The 24,887-nt window shown below is 39.6% G+C and overlaps 1 protein-coding gene and 1 pseudogene across 3 annotated transcripts in view; both read right to left on the bottom strand.

The window, feature by feature from the left end:
* Window positions 1–24,887, bottom strand: part of LOC111148214 (IQ motif containing GTPase activating protein 2) — a 281,437-nt gene that overhangs the window by 37,290 nt on the left and 219,260 nt on the right. For all 3 annotated transcript variants that reach the window (XM_022504674.1, XM_022504675.1, XM_022504676.1), the window contains 5 exons: window positions 17,238–17,321; window positions 15,809–15,880; window positions 13,723–13,792; window positions 8,847–9,055; window positions 619–768 (listed from right to left, as the gene is read on the bottom strand). In XM_022504674.1, the coding sequence (XP_022360382.1) occupies window positions 619–768; window positions 8,847–9,055; window positions 13,723–13,792; window positions 15,809–15,880; window positions 17,238–17,321 (585 nt within the window). The remainder of the gene's footprint in view (window positions 1–618; window positions 769–8,846; window positions 9,056–13,722; window positions 13,793–15,808; window positions 15,881–17,237; window positions 17,322–24,887) is intronic.
* Window positions 14,324–15,280, bottom strand: LOC111148227 (annotated as a pseudogene).

Raw genomic sequence — 24,887 nt, 5'->3', positions numbered from 1 at the left:
AACCAAAACAGTAACTGGTCTACCACAGTCCAACCATAAGCAGTTCAACCTAACTAGTTCTTACCTGCGCCCTTGAAGCAGTGGAAAATGACTGTTCGTTGACATCGTAGTGATGCCATGAAAATAATGAAATAAAAAAGATGCCCTATTGCCCTAATCCAAACTCTGGCTCTTTTCTCAAAAGAAGGGCCAGCTGGTTCAGATAAAGATCTGTTTGGCACATATTTTAATTTTGTCACGGCCAACAGCATCTGCTTATTTTATCCTGTCTCTGCAGATAATGGTAATATAACGTAGTCTCAGAAGCAGGGGCTCCAAAGTCAAACTGCCTGGGTTCCAATACCCTTGCTTTACCATTTACTGGGTGTATCTCAGTTTTCTCATCTGTAGTATGGGCATAAGAATAATTACAGTTTTCCGAGGGTGGTAGGAAGAATGCAAAGAGATGATATGTGTGAAGCACCCAGAACAGCACTGGGTATTTAGTACTTAGCACTGGGTACATGCTCAAACATGTCAATGACTACAACTTTTTATTGGGAAAAGATCCATTATAAACCACCAGCAAGGAATATAGAGTCTCAATCCAAAGCTTTTAGTGAAAGCAACTATTCTTACCTGTAAAAGATAAAACAGCTGCTGGTAGGTTTCTAGTGTTTTTCTCCTCTCTTTACTCAAACTTTTAATTCCCTGGTTGTCAGTGTTATTCAGTATTTGCATTTCTCCACCTTTTTTCTTATTCAGCTTCGTTCTGTGTGAAATTACATCCTGAAAAGGAATTTATGAAATGATTACTTTTTATTTTGCTGTTTTTTTTTTTTAATCTCCGCCCTTCACACACACCTTGAAAGATTAATTTTCCACATTTCCCTTAGGAAGAAACAAAAGACAGAGAATGTTAAAGGAAACTCAGCTTGCAGGTGAATTTAGCTTTTGTAATATTTGTTCTCTAAAGCTGTACTTAGCTGTTCTTAAGATGTAATGTAGGCACCAATACATTTCAATAGGGAAAGCATTGTCTTTTCAACAGATGATACTGGGATAACTGGAAATCCACATTTACAAGAAAGAAGTCGGACCCCTACCTCACACCATAGAGAAAAATTAACTCAAAAGAGATCAAAGAACTAAATGTAGGAGCTAAAACTATTAAATTTTTGAAAGAAAACCTAGGCATATATCTTTGTCCCTTTCGATTAGGCAATGGGTTCTTATATATGACACCAAATGTACTAGTGACAAAAGAAAAAATAAATTGGACTTCATAAAAAGTAAAACTGTTGTGCTTCGAAGGACATTACTAATGAAATAAAAAGACAACCCACAGAAGGGGAGAAAACATTTGCAAATTATACATCAAATGAGGGATATAAAGAACTCTTGCATCTCAAAAATAAAGGTAGCCCAATCAAATATGGCAAAAGATTTGAATAGACATTTTCCCAATTCATACCTTGCTGGTGGGAATGTAAAATGGTATACCCACTTAGAAAACATTTTGGTAGTTCTTCAAAAGTTAAAGATGGACTTACCATATGACCTAGAAATTCTGCTCTTAGGTATATATCCAAGAGAATGGAGGACCTATGTCCGCACAGAAATGTGTACATGAATGTTCACAGAATTATTCATAATACCCCAAAAGAGGAAACAACTCATATGTTCATTAACAGATGAATAGATAGATAAAATGTGGTATATCCATACAATGGAATGTTATTTGTCAATAAAGAGGAATGAAGTACTGACTCAGGCTAAAACATGGGCGAACCTCAAAAACACTACTAGGGTGCCTGGGTTGCTCAGTGGGTTAAGTCTCTGCCTTTGGCTCGATTATGATCTCAGGGTCCAGGGATCAAGTCCTGTGTCCGGCTCTCTGCTCGGCGGTGAGCCTGCTTCCTCCTCTCTCTCTCTCTGGCTGCCTCTCTGCCTACTTGTGCTCTCTGTCTGTCAAATAAATAAGTAAAATCTTTTAAAAACAAAAACAAACAAACAAACCACTTTATTAAGAGAAAGAAGCCAGTCACAACAGACCACATACTGTGTGATTCCATTCATATGAAATATCCACAACAGGCAAATCTGTTCGGCCAGGAAGTAGATTAATAGTTGCTCTGCTGTAGGGGAGACTAGGTAGTAACTGTTAACCGATATAGGTCTTGTTTTTTTGAAGTGAAATGTTATTCGCATGATAAAACTCACCAGCTAATTTGAAAACATTTTCTCTCAGGTTTCTTTTTAGGGTGAATGTTCTAGGCCTATGGACATTATGGTTTCACTATTTTGTGAATATACTAAGAACCACTAAAGTATACACTTTTAAAGAATGAATTAGATCTTCTCAAAAAATATGCAAATATGCAATGCAGCAATTAAAGATAGAAGTGAAAAGAATCCCCTAAATATTTAACAAAGTTAATTAAAATTTTTTAAAAAAAAGAATTTACTTATTTATTTGACAGAGAGAAAGAGAGCACAAGCAGGGGGAGTAGGAGGCAGAGGGAGAGGTAGGCTCTCCACTGAGCAGGGAGCCTGATGCAGGACTTGATCCCAGGATGACCCTAGCTGAAGGCAGATGCTTAACTGACTGAGTCACCAGGTGCCCAACAAAGTTTATTTTATCAGTCAGGCTCCTTTAACCATTTACAACAGAATCTTTGAAAAGGTGTGGCTGCAAACCTTGTTACAAGGTCATTTCAGGCTATTGTGTTCCCTTCAAGTGCATAAAGGACCATGAACAAGAGCAGGACTCCTAGGTAAGGGTCTACCAAATTTTTTTTTTTTTTAAGATTTTATTTATTTATTTGACAGACAGAAATCACAAGTAGGCAGAGAGGCAGGCAGAGAGAGAGAGGAGGAAGCAGGCTCCCTGCTGAGCAAAGAGCCCGATGCGGGGATCGATACCAGGACCTGAGATCATGACCTAAGCCGAAGGCAGAGGCTTTAACCCATTGAGCCACCCAGGTGCCCCTACAGGGACCCACAGTACAAAATACATCTTACCTCTTTTGCTGGTAAACACACATGCATGCACACACTCAATATGAAATACTTATCCATACTGGGATACACTCTGATATCCTCAATTTGCTTTTACTCTATTCAACTTCTAAAGATTCCTGATGTGACTCATTTAATTGCTTTCATGACCCCCCAGTGGCACATGACTCAAATGAACGCCAGGGTTCTAGAATGAGTGTCTCCTCTGCTATGTAACGCTGGGTCACTGTCCCACAGAGTAGGTGGCAATAAGGCTGTTTTTCCTAAATCTTCTGTCTGCTTTCTGAGCTCTTAGCCCAGCCTCCACTTGAGGAGTTGATCTGCAGCCAGCATCAGGATGTTCAACCACAGTTCCTGAGGTGGGGCACTCTGGGGATTTCAGACAATACAATGCTTTACTGTGCCTGCATCCCTGGATCACTGGTCCTCTAGCATCCCTGACCCCTGTCCGTCAGATGCCCGAAGGGACCCTTAGTTATTCTGACAACCATATAGGTGCCTGCCACCACTTCCAATTGCCCTTGGGGATGAGAACTACCGTCAGCTTTTGAGTAAAGTTCTAAATCTGCTTGCGTCCTAGCACCCTATTCTCCCATAGTGTGGGTTAGTCCATGGGTCAAAAAAAAACCTCTTTGGAGTTCTGCTGTCAGATGGTTCCATGTGGTCATACTCACTGTCCTGTGGGTCTACGATTTTACTCTTGTCCATTCTCAGCTTAGAGGGGGGCCACCTGAACTTCATCCCTTACTTCTGTCCTCCTCATTGCTAGTATGCAGAAAGAGGGGGATTTGATCTGTATCTCCACGAACTTTTAAAAAAGGCAATATTTTCACCCTTACTTCATAAGCATATGAAAAATTTCAGGAGGAAGAAAGGAAGTGTACCTAAGCATCGGTTAAGGGGAAGTCTGAGTGGGCAGCTGTCTGACGTCCTTATTGATAAGAAGTCCTAAAACATCACTAGATTAAGTCTGGTTTACAGCATATAGCCCAGCTTTCTTCTCTTCAAGTCACTGGCGAGGCACCGGGAGTTCAAGTCTCTCAAATACATGGAGTAAATAGATAATCTTGTTTTTAAATATGTGGCAGACAAAAAAAATCTTGCTATTTAACTCCCCCTCCCATTATTTTCAATGCAGGTGGCTCTGGAAACTGAAGACTTTTCATTTGTTTTGTTCCCAGACTTCAGCTGTATGTTATGGTTTTTGACATACAGAAAAGAGAAGAGAGAAGAGGGGGTGGGAGTGGCAAGCAAGCTCAGGGGCGAAACTAAATTTCTCTCCATTAGAAGAGAGAGACATTTGGTGAGGCCAGGACATGGAGAATAATCCAGGACGGGAACTGAGCAGCAGATGCTGAGCCCTGGAGGGGGAAGGGTGGGGGAAGCTAGCAGGTGGACAGACGGAACACAGTGATGCGGGTCATGGCAGGAAGCCCATCTTCCTTCTTCCCTGAAATCATGTCTTGCTTAAGACTGCTCTTGTGGGGGCGCCTGGGTGGCTCAGTGGGTTAAGCCACTGCCTTCGGCTCAGGTCATGATCTCGGGGTCCTGGGATCGAGCCCTGCATCGGGCTCTCTGCTCAGCAGGGAGCCTGCTTCCTCCTCTCTCTCTGACTGCCTCTCTGCCTGCTTGTGATTTCTCTCTGTCAAATAAATAAATAAAATCTTTAAAAAAAAAAAAAAAGACTGCTCTTGTGTCAACAGAAGTTTTCTTTGCAAAGCTTAAAGAAGGAGCTAAAGGCCAACCAGGGAGGGGTTCCAAACGCATATGCTTTTCACTAAAAGAAATGTAATGTCCTTTATTCTTACCAATAAATCTTGAACATGGGAAGAACAGTGGTTTGAAGGAGCAACAGTATTTAACTTGTTCATGATATTCCCTCATTTTGATGTTGCTCCGATAGCCACCATTTTGTCCCCTTTCTCTGATCACAGGATACCTGCGTGCAGGTCATAGGCTGTAATATGAAAATTTTTATAGAAGGTGTAGAGTAGTACAAAGAGTTTGGGATTTGGAGACATGAAATTAGGGGTACCTGCAGAGCCTGGCTTTCCCTGCATTTTAGGTAGCCCTGGCTTTCACGTCTGCACTCCTATTATACACCACATTCATCAATGAGTATTTCAGGGGTTCAAGATTCCTTTTACTTCTCTTTTTTTCTGTTTAAAAAGATTTGTTTACGGGGCGCCTGGGTGGCTCAGTGGGCTAAGCCTCTGCCTTCGGCTCAGGTCATGATCTCAGGGTCCTGGGATCAAGTCCCGCATCGGGTTCTCTGCTCAACCTGCTTCCTCCTCTCTCTCTCTGCCTGCCTCTTTGCCTACTTGTGATCTCTGTCAAATAAATAAATAAAATCTTTATAAAAAGAGATTTGTTTACTTATTTCAAAGAGAGAGAGCACACACTTCTGTGAGTGGAGAGAAGGGCGGCGGGAGAGGGAGAGAGAGGATCTCAAGCGGTCTCCCCTCCTAGCATGGAGCTGGATATAGGGCTCGACCTCACGACCCTGCAATCATGACCTGAGCCGAAATCAAGAGCTGGATGCTTAACCGACAGAGCCACCCAGGTGCCCCAAGATTACTTTCATTTTCCATTCAGATTTTCTTTCAAGTTAGTTTGAATTTGTAACTCCCTTCCTCCCTACTTCTCCAAGAAACTTCTACCTCAGTTGCTTTGTTTCCATCTCTAAGCCTTTTTCTTTTGCCTAAAACCAATGTTAGTCATTTCATTCACCCACTGACTTTCTGTGATTTCTAGGAGGAATGCCAATTTTACTTTTTATTTATTTATTTATTTATTATTTTTTATTTATTATTATTTATTATTGATTGATTGATTGTAAGGTGTACGCCCAACATGGGGCTTGAATGCATGACCTCAGGATCGAGAGTTGCACGCTCTACCAGCTGAGCCAGCCAGGCGAGGAACATCAATTTTAGAAGAATTTTAGAGAGCTGGAGTTCTTCTTTATAAATCAAACTACTTCCTCTTTCCTCATTAAACACATGCTCAGTATGTAGGTATTTATGTATGTATGTATGTATGTATTTAAACGATTTTATTTATTTACTTGACAGAAAGAAAGAGCACAAGCAGGGGAGCTACAGGCAGAGGGAGACAGAGCAGGAGACTTCCTGACCAGCAGAGAGCACAATTGGGGCTTGATTCCAGACCCCAGGATCATGAACTAAGCTGGAGGCTGATGCTTAAGGGACTGAGCCACCCAGGTGCCCCAATATGCTTGGTATTTAGGAAAAAAAACGATACAAGAAGTTCAATTTCACCAGCCTCCTGAAGAAAAATCACTTTTTTTCTAGCTTTAAGTAAAAAATAAATAAATAAATATTTATATATTTTATATATATATATATATATATACACACACACATATATATGTATGTCATATATATGTATGTGTATATATATATTTCACAACAAATGAAATTTACTGCTTTAAGTACTACTATCTTTGCTCTTGTATTGCAAACTTTTCCCCCGCCCTTAAATGTTCTTTGAAAACATTATTTTTAGTGGCTACGTAACCTACATGTTCAACTAATTCTGTTGTTCTCTGTTTATTGTTTTTGTGTTTGGGGTTTTTTTTCACTTTTTCACTACTATAAAGCTTCACCTATACTATTCTTATCATCAGACTAAAAATGCGACTATTGGGGGCGCCTGGGTGGCTCAGTGGGTTGAGGCCTCTGCCTTCGGCTCGGGTCATGGTCCCAGGGTCCTGGGATCGAGCCCCGCATCGGGCTCTCTGCTCGGCAGGGAACCTGCCTCCTCCTCTCTCTCTCTGCCTGCCTCTCTGCCTACTTGTGATCTCTGTCTGTCAAATAAATAAATAAAATCTTTAAAAAAAAATGTGACTATTGGTAATAACACTAAAGACCATATGCTTAATAATCGTTAGCTTAATTTCCAATAAGTAATCAATATTTGGAATTTGAAAACATAAGTTGAAAAATCACATCTGTTCCACAATGCTATCAATTGGGAATACTTTTAAAAAAATCTTCAACTGTCCTCAGGACCTGAAAATTTGCCACAATTTCATTTTCCACATGAGTAACAAGCTACTTGTTATGTCTACTATTCAGTGTTTTGCAACAGCCTTTATTTTAAAAGGCAAGGCATTTCCTGTTTACAACTTTATGGGAGGAGGGTAAAACAGAAGTGGAAGGCTTTAAAAGGAATTTTCTGAAGGACCTTCTGGAATATATTATACTTTACAAATTCTCATGTTTGTCAAATAATACACTTTTTTTTTTTAAAGGAGAAAAGTACTATTTTTCTGGATGAAATAATGAAAAAAGACTTAATACAGAACATTTAAATTGTGCTTTTCTTAATAGTTAGAAAAGACCATCATTTCCTACTTTATAAGTTGCTCCATTTTCTTCATTTTCTGTGCACTCACTATTTCTCTGCGAGGGCCAGAGACAAGAGTGCGGCATTCACGTCCACTACTCTGCTGGCCTCCTGAGCAGCTCATTTCCCAGGTTTCCAGAACCACAGACTCAAGTTAGTGGCAGCTGGCACTCTGTGTTTGACCCATGGTAGCTTTCTCAGAGTTTCCAGGAAGTCAGCTTCCCATTACCCTCCCAACCTACCTGTTTTCTAAAAATTGATGTGGCACTGGAACCGGGGCATGGAAAGAACTCTTACCCTACAAGTCTCCTTTCTTGGGTAAAAATGATACTTTTCACATGGTTTGAGAGAGCTCTGAAAGGAGCACAGATACTAAACTATAGCATTATTTACTTAAAGGCTGGTTTGGGGGCAGTCCACTCTGTAGGGGCCATTTTGGAAATGTGTAAAGGTGTCTGTTTTTTTTTTTAAAGATTGCATTTTTTTATTTGGGGAGAGAGAGAGTTTGTGTAAATGGGGGGAGGGGCAAAGGGAGGGAGAGAGAGAGAATCTCAGGCAGATGCTGTGTTAAATGCCAAGCCCAGCGCAGGGCTTGACCTCAATGACCCTGAGATCATGACCTGAGCTGAAATCAAGAGTCGGACCTCCAAATGCCTGAGCCACAAGGTGCCCTGTAAAGGTATTTTTTTAAAAACATCCTAACAATTGGAAGGTACTGGTTTCTAGAGGGTGGGGACTGGGATGCTCTGCTATCCTGCAATCTGTAGGGCATTCCTGTGTAACTTCTCCACATTTTGCATGGCTGGATTTGTCAACGTCCTGGTGGTCATTCTGGTATGTCAAAATTCTGTGATTATTTGAGCCTAAAAACTAGTTGTTTTAGATATAACCAAAATACATTTCCTCTCAATTTTAATATACACTGACTTTTCTAGGACTGCAGTTCAGTGGGGGAGATCAACGTGCTTATTCTGAACTTAATAAAGAGTTGTTTTCCATTCTGGGAAGTGAAATCACAGACAGTTCCCCCCTCACTGGCATTGGTCTCATCTGTGGCTATTCATACTCCGTTAAGTTTGTGGTTACTCTGGGAAGAGGTCCAAGCCTCAGGCAACTTGATCACATCTTCTAATGGCACTGGGCCCATGTACTTTCATGTTGCAAACCATGTTTTTATTATCGATTACTTTTTTATATTCATGGAAAGGCCTCAGTCTCATTATGAAGGTACATATGTAAGTAGGCTTTGTTTCCTATAAGTTTCATTTCAGAATGGCAAAGAAATCTTACAAAATATATTATAAGGGGCAGGGTCCTAAAATTTTGCAGGTCTGAGATCCATGAGAAAAATGGTCGGTGAATTTGGACAACACATTCTGGATTCCTAATAAGTTTAGCTGGACAAAGGTGTTGTGGGCAAATACACATGCTCCTTCTCTCTTCTGGGAGCCAAGGGCCCCACAGATCGCACTGACCTCCAGTGTTATCCTGTTCTTCACCAGGAGCCCAATCTTGATGTCCATCAAGTTCAGGTCTTTCTCGAGCTGTTGATTGGCTCGGATCTTGGTCACCACTTCTTCCCTTAACCGTGCGACCTCCAGCTCCTCCTGAAAATCCAAGTTACTTTGGTCCAGTAGGTGTACAAATTTTCGGATTACCGTTAATGGTGGGTTTTCAGAGCCAACTGTGGGGAAAGAAGAGGCATGCTTTCATTAGGCATGGTTGGAACTATCATCAATAGGAGAAGAATCAGGTACTTGACTAAAGCATTACGATAAAAATATGGCAATGGAAGTACTTGGTCACTATAATGACTCACTCTGCCCATGTCAAGTCTGGACAGGGAAACTGATCTTATAAATAACCGCACACCACCAATGCCATCTGTCTTCTCGTTATGTGATACTTATTTATCAGCCTTCTTCCACACTGCTTCCAGGACTCTCCCACTGAGAAGATAGTTTTTTTTTTTTTTTTTAAAGATTTTATTTATTTATTTGACAGAGATTACAAGTAGGCAGAGAGGCAGTCAGAGAGAGGAGGAAGCAGGCTCCCTGCTGAGCAGAGAGCCCGATGTGGGGCTCCATCCCAGGACCCTGGGATCACGACCTGAGCCGAAGGCAGAGGCTTTAACCCACTGAGCCACCCAGGCGCCCCTGAGAAGATAGTTCTACCTATCTGCGCCTTATTGATGAGGAACGTGAGGAGGTATGTTAACTAAGTTATCTCTGAGACCCTGTGGATGAACCAGATTAAGAGACTCCTGTTCTTGCTAGAACAAACAGGAAGTGGCTTCTCTCAGTCCAAAACACCACGAGGGAGCGAGCAGGAATTAGGTGAAAGTTGAATTAAGAAAAAGTCAATGCAAGAAGAACTGTAAGACCAAACAGGAGCTAATGGAATGACAAGTGGAACGCAAATTCTATGTGGCACAAATTAAAGGGTTTTAGTGGGGCACCTGGGTGGCTCAGTCAGTTAAGTGAATGCCTTTGGTTCAGGTCATGATCCTGGGGTCCTGGGATTGAGTCCTGCATCGGGCTTCCTACTCAGCCCCCCACCCCCCAATTTGTATTCCCTTTCTTGCTCGCTCTGTCAAATAAATAAATAAAATCTTTAAAAAAAAAAGCATCTTAGAAATTGAAATTTGGTCCTTGTCCTTTCAGCACAGACCAAAGGAGGGCACTCAGAGGCTGGGAGACCAGCCTCAGCTGTTGAGAGGGGGGGTCTAAGTTCTAAAGGCGTTTCCTCTCAGTGTTTTGAACCTTAATTATGCTTTAATTCCCTGGCATGCTGGCTTCACAAAGAATACAGTTGTTAAAGAGTTTAGTGAACACTGAGTCAACTGTAAGAATAAACGATGTGGACCCTCAGTGATGAATGATGATACACAACAGCACAAAGATGACTTGAAAAAGCTCAGCCCCATTGTGGCAACTTCCATCACCATCCTCTTCCTTATACTGAGACCCTACCCCACCTTCTTTCTACTTCCACCTTGGTTCTGTGGTGTTTTGACATTCAAGAAATAAGAAGAGTTAAAACAACCACACAAAGAACTAACAGCATGAACCCCACATGGACAACCAAATCTAGGGGCATTGGTATTAGTATTTTGCCACTTCTGATGGGTTTTATTGCAGAAATTACTTCAGCTCTTGGGACCCTTCTTTTCCTGATCACTGAAGTACATGTGAATTTATCATCTACTATTTCCAACAATGATGTTGCTAATGACATGGCCATTTTAGAAAAAGCCAGAGCGATGCTCCAGAGCTCACGTATGTAGCTAAGCTGCGAGGACATGAGCCAGCTCACCTGGTCTCCAATTCTTTCTGCTCCTAAGGACCGCTTATCTCTGTATGTGCCAATAAACATGTTAGAAACAAATTAGTATTCTAGCTTTAGTAATTATTACAGCCCAAATTTAATATTTCCTCTGTCAGCAGAAGCCCTATGACATCTTCAGGCTCAGAATCACTTTGGGATATCTGAATTTCAGAGAATCACCTAACTTGACAGTTATTACTGAGAAGTGGGCCACATCACAGTTGCAATAACCAACAAGCCTAAAGGAACTCAATGTCTTTCCAGAAGGAATGGGTGAAAATCAATGATGACAGACCAATAAAAGTGACTTTCTTTTTTCAGATTAAAAATGCCTTAGTCTTTGGGTGCCTAGGTGGCTCAGTTGGTTAAGTGTCTGTCTTTGGCTCAGGTCATGATCTCAGAATCCTGGGACTGAGCCCCATGTTTGCTCCCTGATCAGTGGGGAGTCTGCTTCTCCTCCCGCCCCCACTCATACTCTCTCTCTCTCTCTCATATAAATAAATAATACCTTTAAAAAAATGCCTTAGTCTGGGGCGCCTGGGTGGCTCAGTGGGTTAAGCCTCTGCCTTCGGCTCGGGTCATGATCCCAGGGTCCTGGGATTGAGCCCCGCATCGGGCTCTCTGCTCAGCAGAGAGCCTGCTTCCTCCTCTCTCTCTGCCTGCCTCTCTGCCTACTTGTGATCTCTATCTGTCAAATAAATAAATAAAATCTTAAAAAAAAATGCCTTAGTCTTATAAAGATGCTGAATTGAGAAAGAAATGAAAAGTTACATTTCAGTTACCACAGAACCACCCTGTTTGCTAAAGCCCAGAGCGGCCGAGATCTAACTTACTCACTAACGTAATTTCTATCTATCCTCTATGCTTTAACATAAAATCACCTGGATTTTTAAATTGGAATTTCTTTTGTCTTTGAAATTAAAAAAAATACGTAAAGGGGTGCCTGGTGGCTCAGTTTGTTAAGCATCTGATTCTTGATTTTGGTCCAGGTCATGATCTCGAGCCCTGCATCAGGCTCGGTGCTCAGCAAAGAGTCTGCTTGAGATTCTCTCTCTCCATCTCCTCTGTCCCCTCTTCCTCTCATGTTCTTTCTCTCTCAAGTAAATAAATAACAATTAAAAGAAAATGTAAGCAAGTGAAAAGCATCCCTACAACTGACCACAAAAACATGTTACCTAGAAAGAAATGAAAAGCAGCCTGTGTTCAGCTGGAAAATTTATTCTTAAAATGTCTTTCATGAGCAAGGACAGTAGCAAACCTGTTCTAGTGTGTCGGGGCTCAGAAAACAAAAATCCCTATTTAGACTTCTTGGAAAACACTTAAAGGTATCCACCAGCTGAGAGATGAATCTCATGAATTTGACAATGGAGAAGTGTGGCCCTGCAAATACTAGTTGGCCTTCCCTTACTTAACTTGCAGAGGGAATTCTGGAATCCTGCAGAATGATGTGTTACCTAATATATCCTATAGGCTGGAAGCAGAACCTGCTCTCTAAATCTTTCTGAGGCTTTTCCTTAACAAGTACCAAGGAAGACCTTTCTTGAGCCGTATACTTCACCCCAGAACTCAGATGGACTTTAGGCGAAAGGTACCAGCTAAACTACTTCCTTGGCACCGTGCTCATTATAGTACTCAAATTTGCTTCCTCCAAAAAATAAAAATGAGAAGGAAGGCAGAGGTAGACACAGCACAATGGCCATTTTCACGACTAAGATGCCAAGTCATCATTTTTTTTTTTTTTTACCCTCTCAAAACTAATTCAGAATAACCTGACCAAAAGATGTAAAAAGTTTGTGCAATACTAGTAGGCTTATCAGCAGGTTTCTTAATCTATCACATGTTCTTGTGATAGTAAGAATGTTAAAAATTCAGCATATAAAAAAAGATCTTCACTATGTAAAGAACAGAACATACGCAATGTTGGGATTGTAAATAGTACAAAATGTCAATGCTATTTCTGGGTGATTTTTATTTTATTTTGCTCTTTTAATATTTTCTACAAATGGCATGTCATATTATAATAAAATATTTTAAAAACTATAGGGACCATGAAAGTTGAGAATGAAATTATGATGATGACCATAAACATCTTCAGGAGATGAGCTTTTCCTTTTCTTATTCATATTTTTTCCTTCTTACTCTTGTTTCCAAAATTTCTGATGTGAACATGTTTTATTCTTAGAATGAGGGGGAAAAAATCATGGGCCAACAAAAAAAACTAAACAGTTTCAAATAAAAGCTTATCTTCTGGCTCTTTAGCATTAGATTTCTGACTCTAGCTAAAACTTAATATAAAAATATCAGCATTTATGCCAACTCCTTTCTTTCTGAAGAAATCATATCCACTCTACCTACCGCTTCCACTTACAACAGGAAGGCCCACTTCCTGCCATCAACATTCCTTTGTGCACCAATTCAGAACCTGGGGTCTGAGATGGTCAAACCCTACTGGAAACAATGGACAACTTTATTCCTGGAGCAGTCTCTTGTTTTTGTTTTTGCCTCATTTAAAGAGAATCCATACTTTGTTTCAGAGTATAGATGATCCCCAGCTAGTGATGGCTTGACTTAAGATGTTTTTGACTTCATGATGGTGCAAATGCCACACATATTCAAAAGGAAAGTACTTTGAATTTTGAATTTTCAACTTTTCCCAGGCTAATACCATGCCATAGGATGCTCCCTCAGGATACTGGGTAGCAGTGAGCCACAGCTCCCTGCCAGCCACATGATCATGAGGGTAAACCACCCATATACTCACCACCATTCTGTTCTTCACTTGCAGTGTGGTATTCACTAAATAACACGAGCTATTCAACTCTTTACTATAAAATTGGCTTCGTGTTAGATCATTTGTCCAACCGTAGGCTAATTTAAGTGCTCTGAGCACATTTAAGGCAGGCCAGGCTAAACAATGATGTTCCACAGATTAGATGTGTTAAATGCATTTTCAACTTAGGATATTGGCAACTTGTGATGGGCTTATTAGGAAGAACCCCATCGTTAGTAAGAATTTCCACTTACCCAATGTTTTGTAGTCATCTCTAGCTTTGTTTGCTCTCAGTAGGGACTGTATTTTCACAATTTCATTTTTCTGCAAAAGAATGAGACCAGTCATGATCTTCCCAAGGTCCCTCTATTCCATGATTATAGAATTCAGAACTACCCAAGAACTGAGAGTATTTAAGAATGGACACTACTTAGGAGCACCTCACTGGCTCAGGTGGTGGAGCACATGACTTTTGATATCAGGGTTTTAAGTTCGAGCCCCATGTTGAGTGTAGAGATTACTTAATTTTTTCCATTTTATATAAAAGAATATTTTAATTTTTGTCCTTAGGAACTATGAAGACTATACATGATTTGGATATGAGACTACCAAACAATGGCCAAAGAAGAACCATCCACTCTATGACTTGTCTTTGGTTAGGTCACTCAGAATTTTCTTTTAACTAATTATTTTAGAGAGATATAGAGAGAATAGATGGGGATGGGCAAAGAGAGAGACAGAGAAAGAGAGAAAGAGAAAACCACAAGCAGACGCCCTACTGAACAGGGAGCCCAACACGGGGCTTGATCCCACCACACTGAGATCATGCCTGAGCTGTAATCAAGAGTCAGACACTCAACCAATTGAGCTGCTCAGGTGCTCCTGGTCACTCAGAATTATGTTATGAGCTATGACTGCTGTTGCTTGTCACCTCATGTTATTTTCATCTGTGTATTCATAAATTCGGGACCTCTCTCAAGTAAATTCGGCACCCCTTTTCCACATACTGATACACCATATCTCTGATGCCTGGTTGGAATACTGATATTCTGTGCCATGTTGTCTTCTTACTGACATCACCTTTTGGTATGCTTCACTCTCCCCTGACCACCACATCTCATTCGTTGCTAGAAAAGATACTGTGATTGGGTTTTCCCCTCCCACCTGTCTCATGACGGGAGTCCTGACCCACTCACCCAAGTAGTTGCACATGGTTCAGAGATCTCTCAAGAACCAAGTTGCTCACTATTTCAGACTCACGTCTTATAAATTGATGAAATGCCTCTAATACAGGTCTCTGAGATATGCCTTCTATTGGCTTTTCCTGTAAGTTAGTCTTTGTTTTTTTTTTTCCTACTGAAGGACTTGAGGCTCTCTCCCTTCCTCACCTGACACTCTCAAAAATAAAATCTTTTTTTTTCTTTAAGAATGAAAACTATTTAGAACTGACAGTAGTTAGATGGAATGTATTCAATGTTTATTTTTTGCATTTTCTTTGCAGAGAAAAGGTCAGGTAAGTCAGCTAAAAGTATTGACAAGATTATATAGCACCATTTATAAAGAGATCTAAAAGGGAAAAGAATTTTAGCCCCAAATTTAGATGATTCAGCCTGTGTTCACTTATCTATTCTTTAAAAGATCCTGAAAAAATTCTTCCTGTGGGCTTCTATTTAAGTTTATCAGTCACCAGTTAGAAAAACTTTACAAGCAGTGTTGGAAAATACTCATCTGGAATCTTTTCTCTAGCCCACATCTGTTTCTTCTCACACATTTCCTATGCAGTCCTGACTAGTAAAGTCTCACTCTGAACATGAGTTCTGAATAAAAAAAAGTAAGCCTCCAAATATTATCACATTGAGTTTTTAAGACCTGTTGTTTCCTCCTACTGTTCATTTCCACCATTTACCTTTGGACTTAAAAACAAAATATAAGGTTACTGGTGTATAGATTCCAACTATCCATCCAACTAAATGACACTAGTGTTTTAGACACTGAACCAAAGACAGCTGGGCAGACATGAAAATATCAACCTCATCAAAAGCTCTGGTATGTCTTAGGACAAAAGGAAGCAAGTGCATGAATGATAGTTATGACAAAAGGAAGCAAGTGCATGAAGACATTTCATTTTCTCTTCCTGAACTGACAAGATAGTCTATTTAATATAAAGACTACACAGGAACACTATGCAGCCAGCATATACAATATGCCAGCAGCCTTCTACTTGGGTTCTCTTCTGAAAACATTTCCACCATTTACTAGAAATCATTCAATGCGAACATTCAACAAAGCATTCGTTCAGTTCATTCTCAGCCAGGGGAAATCAACTTGTGTGTGCCTTACATGATCTCTGAAATACTGCAGTCGTGCAAGGTAATTCCTCCGTGTGACTACCATCCGGAACCAGGACTGAATCTTAAAAAAGAGTTAAATAGAGAAATCAAGGCAATTACTAAACCACCTTTAATATTTTTTCACATTCTAAAGATAATATTGATATTTTGATAAAAAAAGAAAAAGTGAACAGCCTACCAAATAATTAATGTCCTAAGCATTATCTTCATCTCCTACTCCTGTTGTTACATTTTCCCTAGGGTTTTGAAGCGTTTTATACCTTATGGTATGGAAGGTAATGTAGCTTTGTACCATTTTGCTTTCATCTTAGGAAATAAAAACCAAGAGGGCAAGGCATTTTGCTGAGAGCTGGAGCAGGTCAGGGAATCAAAACACAAGTGCAGGATTTCTTCCAGCATCCCTTAACAGCATCCAGGATCCTTTAGGTCTTTATAGGAAAGCACATCCAGACTTCTCCTGAGGGACAAGTTCAGACCTACAGTTTTCTGATACAACACAGGCTTATGCCCCATGGCAAGCAGAACACATTACCAAGGAGCACAATGGAACTAGATGTTATCATTCTCTGCCTTCACAGTTTCAAAGGTCTTTTGAATTAATCTCATTTGATTTCAATCTCTGCTATTCCAATTCTCACCTGGATTTCCACATTGTCTGAAAGTTCATTTCTCAGCTGTCCTCTGGTTTTTAGCACTGGGCAGTGGGCACCCCAGTGTCTTTCCTTTTTCTAAACTCAGGGCTGTCAGCCTGGGTGGAGAGCTGGGTTAGACCTACTTACCCCCCACATGCAGGTCCTAACTTAGTTCTACTTTTTCTTGTCACTGGTTTTGTATTTGCCTAACAACAAAGGTTTTGTACTGTTAAGTTTTGTAAATGTTATTAGTGAATATGGTTAAGAGGGATGTGTAATAACAGTGTTTTTCCCAAAGCTTAAATAATCAATTTGGAGTTCCTAGAGAAATAGCATTTATAGGTTTTGAAATACTTGCACAATTGATTCTCAAAACTATAGAAAGGACCTGAGCCAGGTACAGTGTTTTAACAGACTTGAAGATGATCAGTTGAGTAATGGACATGGGACTCAAACCCGCGACATAATTCATATGTCAAGACTCTTATGTACTCTTTCCATAATCTGTCTTCCAAGAACAAAACTAAAATGAAGAGAAAGGTTTAAGTCAAGCACTTGAGGGCCACCTGGGTGGCTCAGTGGGTTAAGCCTCTACCTTCAGCCCAGGTCAGGATCTCAGGGTCCTGAGATCAAGCCCCACATCTGGGCTCTCTGCTCAGCAGGAAGCCTGTTTCCCCCTCTCTCTCTTCCTGCCTCTCTGCCTACTTGTAATCTCTCTGTCAAATAAATAAATAAAACCTTAAAAAAAAAAGTCAAGCACTTGATAAAGTGGCAAGGGATGTTTACCTTCACAATAGAATCAACATTATTAATCAACATTTGCCGCCTGCGCAAATATGCTTTCCGTTGTTTACATCCCTTCCAAAAAGCCTGTGGAAAAGAGCAAGTAACAGAATTACTTATGTGCAACAATTCCCCACTTAATTTTAGAAAGCACGAGAACAGAGTGCATCTCAGGAGACACGGAGCTGGGACACTGTCAGGGCCCTCCCTTCCAAATCTCATGGGGATACCATCACTGGGGAGTGGACATTATATTGAGCAGAACATACCAGATCATGGCTTGTCCCATACTTGGGAAAGCACATTTACCAGGTAGAACCCAGTTTCCCATTTGAAAGCTTAATTTTGCCAAGGTTCTGGGTGACAAGACATAATAATAATAATAAAATAGAATTGTCCTGAAACATACAAAGAGATTAACTGAGTACTGCTACCATGTGGTAACAGTATCAGATGCTTCAAAATAATGGCTAGTAACTATCTTTACTCCAGCAAGTGACCCACCGCGGTCCAGACCAAAGAAGGTGAATGCTTGGCTGATTTGTAACTCTGGATCCCTGAAAAAAGGAGTGCTGTGACTGATCATTTATTATCTTATCTACATGAAGTTAGTGACGCTTCATCAACAAAGCTTTAGTAGGTTATTACCATGAAAGAGAACTTTTATATAGGCAACACTTACAAAAACTAGACACAAACTGGTATCTTTAGAATGATTAAATACAAAAATAAGTTTATTCCAGTTAATTTCTGAGAACGTTTTTTATTGAAACAAAGTTTTGGAACTCCCTTCGATCCTCTGGTTTTGTTTTCATATTAGAAATGAAATAGAAGTTTCTTGTTAAAAAGGATAATACAAAAAATGAAATTATTTTTATAAATTTCATGTCTACATATGTCAAACTACATCATTCATTCATTTGAAAAAAGGCATGTGGAATTTTATTACCATTTAAAAAATATGTCCTGTAATGATTCAAAATAAAAGTTAGTATGGTTAAAAAAAAAAAAAAAATCAACTGAGTACTTGTTCCAGACTTCTCCTCTCAATCCAAATCCCTGGATATGACAAAGTATTTTAAAAAAATACTTTCCTTTTTGAAATAATTAGAAACTCACAGGAAACTCCAAAAATAATAGAGTTCCATGTAACCTTCACCCAGCTTCCGCTAATGGTAAATCTCAAAAATAGGCTGTTAAAGCAATTCGATACAGTGTTAGAAAAGCAAGCACATGGACCAACAACTCTGAGGGATCCTGGAGGAGAGAAGGTAGTTGGAATTGGACTTAAAGAGGGAACCACAGAATCAACATCTACAAAAATAAAAGAATATCTACAAACAATGTGGGATGGCCCTAAGCTTGAGGGAGCCTCCGGCAGCACTCAGAATAACTTTGGATAAGTTGTTACCTTATCCACTCATCCACTCCAAGCTGTGAATAAAATAGCAAAGATGGGAGTGTGGGGTTCAGGCAAAGTACAAAGGAATAGTCTTTTTGAGGGAATTCAGCAATATCAGATTTAACACTATTTAACCTTTCACCTAGTACTTCTAATTTTCTTCGTATCTAGCCCAAGAAAAGCACCAGTATAGAAGAACTATATGTAAGGGTTTTTGTTGCAGCATTGCTTATAATACTAACACGTGCTTAGAGCGGAATGTTTACACATGGGAAAACAGATCAGCTACAACTGCACTCCTAGTGAGGGATGCTATGTGGCAGTTAGGATGAGATAGGGTCAGATATATTGACTACAGCGGTGTTCTGTATCTTGAGGAACAAGACGATCTCCAAGATACAATGCAAAGAAAACAAAGAAATTGTAGTTTACCACACATACGATGATAGGACCTGTTAACAAAAAAAAAAAAAAAAAAAAAGAAAAAACATAGTAATATGTATTTCTATGCAAAGAATCTGTACTCAATGCCTAGATGATGATATATGAGGATCTAGTAGAGAAAAGGTATAAAGTACAATGTGCCTATGTGCCCCCTACTTAGACTTAGCTGCTCTACAAAAATCTCTTCATTTTTTGTTATGTATGCTCTGCAATGGGCAAACATGGGGTAAGCATATACACTGTAGTACTGTAAACAACCTTGTACACACATTATTATGTATTTTATATGCATTATTCCTGTCAAGATAGGTTATTAGATGGGGGATTACTGGCTCCATAACTGATATTTGAAATGGAAAGCTACTGTCAAACTGCCCTCCAAAGAGTATATGATAGATATTTCTTTCCCCAGGGTCTCACTGAACTGACAAAATTAAAAACATTGATGATATCCAAACCGACTGATAAAAATGGCTCTTCATTTTTATTTATACTTCGATTTCCAGAAAAGTGAAGAAAACTTACCTTCCTACATATACCTTACCCTACCCCATTTATAATACAATTTCATTTTGTCTATGTATATATTTAGAACAGTGTAAGACAATGTTAAAATTTTTACTTCAACTGTTAAACATACTTAAAGAAATTCAAGAGTAGAAGGAAAATATATTTACCTACAAATTTACTTCCCTTGTTCTTTCTTCCTTCCCAGTTTCCCAAAATTCTTTTATCATTTTCTTTTTTTTTTTTTTTTGTTTAGAGAACTTTCTTAGTTATTCTTTTAGGGCAGGTATGCGAATGATAAGTTCTGTTAATTTTCCTCTTCATTGGAGAATGTCTGGATTTCCCCTTCATTCCTAAAGATTATTTTTGGTGGATAACGAATACTATGTTACTTTCCATGTTGTGCCATTTGTCATCTCCATAGGTCCTTATGAAAAACCTTCTGTCATGAGAACTGTTTTCCCCTTATAGCTAAGTTGCCATCTCTATTTCACTGCTTTAAAGATTTTTAATTTTGTTTGTTTGTTTATTTTCAGAGGTTTGTGATGCATCTTTGGGTACACTTGAGTTCATCCTTTTTGGGATTTACTTAGCTTCTTGGATTTGTGGTTCTGTGTCTTGGACCACACACAGGAACTTTTCAGACATTATTTATTTCAGGCTTTTCCAGTACTTCTTTCTCTTCTCGTCTGAAACTCTGATGACACAAACATTAAATCTTTTATTATGGTCCCACAGATGCCTTGAGGCTTTGGTCATTGTTTTTTTCAGTTTTTTTCTCTCTGTTGTTCATATCTAGTAATTTCTATCATTCTATTCTTTAGTTCACTAATTTGGTCCTGTGTTCCCTCCATTTTGCTGCTGAGTCCATCCAGCGAGTTTTTTTTAATACGTTGTTCTATGTCTTAGCTCTAAAAATTGGTTTTTTTTTTCTTTTATTTCTTTGCTGAGACTTCCTATTTTTTCCTTTGTTTCAAGTGTGTTCATAAGTGCTTACCATAACATGGCAGCTTTAAAATCTTTGTCAGGTAATTAAAACATCTCTGTTATTTGTATTGGTATCTATTTTTTCTTTTAAGATTTACTAATTTGTGTGTAAGAGAGAGAACACAGAGGGATAGTGAGGAAAAGCAGACTCCCTGCTGAGTTGAGAGCCAACGTGGGGTTTGATCCCAGGACCCCAAGATCATGACCCCAGCAGAGGGCAGACGCTTAACTGACTGAGCCACCTCCGCATTCCTGTATTGGCACCTAGTAATTGTCTTTCAAAATTTATGTTTTGTTTGGTTCTTGAAATGTTTATTATTGATTGAAATGTACACAAATTGGATATTATGTGGTGACTAATAAGACCGGATTTTTTTTAACCTGTTCTAGGTGGTTTTCCCTGACACTGTTCTGGCAAGGGAGAAAGGTGGTGGTGCTGCCTCATTACTGACAAGCAGGGGTAGAAGTTCAGGTTCTCTGCCTAGCCTCTATTGAAATCTGAGGTGGGGGCTGCTTATTACTGCTGGGTGGGGGCTGGGAGCTCTGACTACTCCCCAAGTCTGCGCCAATACCACTCTGCCCAGGTGGGCGGTAGTGCTGTGTTACCACTCCTCATACGGCCTCCACTGACAGCAGAAGGCTTTGCAGCAGCTGGCCTCATTACTACTGGGTTGTGATCGAAGTCCTGACTCTCCACCATGCCTTCTTTGATTCCATCAAAGAAAGGGAGGGCTGCCACATTACTGTTTGTGAGCATGGAAATTCATGCTCTGTGGGTATCTGGGTACCTTGTTAGAGTCTACTAGGGTGGAGGGCCAAACTCTCGAGTTGACTTCGTGGCATGACTGGTGTGGGGTCACAGATTTGTCTTGCTTTGTTTGTTTGTTTGTTTTTTTCCTGTGCTGTTTGGCTAGAGTGGAGAGGTTATTGTCTAAATGTTTTGTCCTCCTGGGCTGCACCTTTCCTGGTCCTTTGGCTACATAGCAGGCTTTTGTAGGAGTTTCTGCCTGCACCCACTGGCATGTCCATGTTGCCAGTCTCTGCAGCAAGAAGTCTGAGATATATGAAGCTAAAAGAAAACCACAGAACTCACCTCCATGTCCTTCCTTGGGTCTCAAGGTTCCCAAGCCAGTCTGCCTCTCCTCTCCATTTTTCAGTGTTATGTTTGTTTACAAATAATGTCTGGGGCTTTTAGCTGTACTCAGAGGAGAGAATAGGGAAACGTAGCTGTATTCTGTATTCCCAGAAGTGGGAGTTAAGTCCAAATGGTTTTTAAGTACCCAATGTTCTAGGGTTTCCTATACTATTAAGGCCATTTGAATTTATTCCTCGACAGATTACAAGATTAAAAAAAAAAATCAGAAGTGTAAAAATTAGTTACGATTCAAGAGGGTCACCTTAAAAACTATTAAACCTGAGTTCTTCCAAGTGATTGGTTATAAATGTATATATATAGTTGATTAATTTTCTGCATGTGAAAAATAAACAATACAATAGAAAAAAGATGACAGTCATAATACCAAAAATAACTAATGGAGTAAACTTAAATAGGAATAAATTTAATGCTATACGGAGGGAAAGATTAATAAATGGAGAGGTATACTGATTACTGAACTAGAAAATTCATTATTGTAAAGATATCAATCTCCTCAAATAAACTAAAATCTCAATGTAATTATTACAGAAAATTCAGGAATGGGTCTGGAACTGCCTTTGTACTAACCATTGAAATGAACTGCCTTTGTACTAACCATTGAAATGAACACATGTTTTTCTCCTTTAAGCTATTATGATGATAAAGAATTCTACAGGAAGGTAAATTATTGAGGATTTAAAACTGGAGTGAGCTTCATAGTGCTTCTCAAACTGTAATATGTATACAAAATCTTTGGAGGGTTTTTTAAAAAATGAAGATTGGAATTTAGTGGGTCTGGGTGGGGGTTTCAGGTAATAACAGTGCCAGTATATGCCCTACACTTCAAGTAATAAAGATCTAAGCAAAGAAAAAGGATTTTTAGTTGATGGCCCATTTAGAAAATGCCACCATGGGATCTGTCGGTGCGGCATTTTTGAGATGATGGGAAAAACTGTCATCCACAATTGCTTGCAAAAGTGTCCTGATGGCTATAGAGACTAGGGGAAGGGAACCCTAGCTGTGGGTTATTGGAAGCCATGGCAAATTAACTACTAACACATTCATTGTGATGGGTCTCATTGGTGCTCCCTATGTTTTTGTGGGTAACACTTTTAAAGCACAGAAATGTGAAAAACTATATTCAAACATACCCCATTTTAAAATTCAAACTGAAAAGCAAATAAGGTATTAGGATAAGCTGAAGTTCTTTCTTCTGCTTTTCTGGAATTATCTAAACTTCAGAAACACTATTAATCTTATTAGCTCAGATTCACAAACCTTCTGGATAATCTGTTATAGTAAAGACTGATATAATATTGACACATTCTTGCACTGGTAGAACGAACCCATTTATCCATTCTGTATTATTTTTTAATGTACCAAGGAGTCAATGTTCAACAATAGGATTTCCCTGGAGGTTTAATTCAGTATTTCATCTCTTTACTGATTATGCAGAGTTTTCTGAAATCATTCTACACTTAATATTTTTATTGTTACTTTCCCAAACCAAGGCAACTTTGGTGGGTATAGAATTTTTGGTCTACAGAAGCAGAATACTATATGCCTCTTCCTTGTCAAAATTATACATTCTTTTTCAGTTTTTAAGTTTTAGTTCCACCACAAATTTTTTTTTTTTACTCAGTGCTAACAGAAGTCCTGTGCTAGGCCATAAGACTGCAGGCTTTTCTAATTAGATGATGTTTATTAAAAGCAATTACGGGTATAAAGTTGGAAGAAAGGAGTTACTGCCGAAAATGCAAAAGGAGACAAAATTCTAAACCATAAAGCCATTTGCAAGCAGCGTTTTGCAGACAATTAGAGACAGAATGTATTTACAGTAGTGTCCATTTCCTTCTCTGGCTGGTCTAAGAACTTGTGGGAAAACTTAGAACAGCCATCTTTTTGTTGGTTTGTTTTTTTTCTTACCATAAACGTATTTTCTGTGTAATACCTATTTAACAAAGCACATTTTCAAAATATCTAGACCTCAGAGGTTACTGCTCTGTTTTACAGCCTTTATAACTGTCAATCTCTAGAAAGTCTGGCTTGCTAAATTGGTTGCCTTGTTTGGTAACTGGGCACCCAGGACAGTAATATCCAAATTACCAACTCTAACTTCTGAAGCACAAATTCTTGTGTGACCTCTTAGCCAAGAAAACCCTAACCATTTATCTCTTTTTGTTCTTAGCTCCAAGGGAGCAAGCCCACTGATATTCTAGAGTAGTCACTTATATTAAAACAACATGAGGGCGCCTGGGTGGCTCAGTGGGTTGGGCCTCCACCTTCGGCTCGGGTCATGATCTCAGGGTCCTGGGATCGAGTCCTGCATTGGGCTCTCTGCTCCGCAGGGAGCCTGCTTCCTCCTCTCTCTCTCTCTCTGCCTACTTGTGATCTCTGTCAAATAAATAAATAAAATCTTAAAAAAATAATAAAAATAAATAAAAAAAAATAAAACAACATGATGCGGGACGGTCCCATCAGATTGCCCCCTTCCTCCCCACCTACAGACTCTCCTACTGCTCCAGGCAATCTGAAAGCTGCTTCAGAGAAGCTTCCTTCTCTTTCTTTCCAGGATGTCTGTAACACTCTCTGAAGTTCAGTAATTCACTAATTCCCTCATTCCCAGGGCTAAGTTTGGGTGTTTGCCACCATCATGGTTTTTCCTAAGAAGTAGCATTCCAGCATTCCTCAGTTCAAGGAAAAAAAATACCACAGCTATCTATTTCTTCCTGCTCAGTTTTGCTGATCTCTCCCTGTATCACAGCAGCAATCTCAATGTCGGCTCCATTATCTGTCCTTGGAGCCATCATCTCCTCTCTTCGGACACTGCTAAGCACCTAAGAGCCGCAAACTGTGCCGAGTCTGTTATGTGAGTCATCCCGCTTCATTCTGACAACCCAGCCACAAAACGAGTTATTATCATTTTCAGATGAGAATGTACATTTCAAATGGTCTATTTTTTTCTTCAGCGTTCTGTGAGAGTTTTCCCAAGCTGTGCACGTGCTGCAGTTATTCTCGGCATTTGCTGCGCATTCTGCAATCCTGATTTCATTTACATCCTACAACGTCACTATTTCTTCTCCTCTCTTTCGATATCAGTTATCTTTCAATGTTTTGTCTTATTTCTCTAAGCCATGTCTTATTCAATTCCTTGAAAGCATGAAAGAGCTTCAGCATA

Source organism: Enhydra lutris, unplaced genomic scaffold (assembly GCF_002288905.1).
Source record: "Enhydra lutris kenyoni isolate GAN:26980312 unplaced genomic scaffold, ASM228890v2 scaffoldscaffold19, whole genome shotgun sequence".
Lineage (NCBI taxonomy): Eukaryota > Metazoa > Chordata > Mammalia > Carnivora > Mustelidae > Enhydra > Enhydra lutris.
This window is presented reverse-complemented; position numbering and strand designations above follow the sequence as displayed.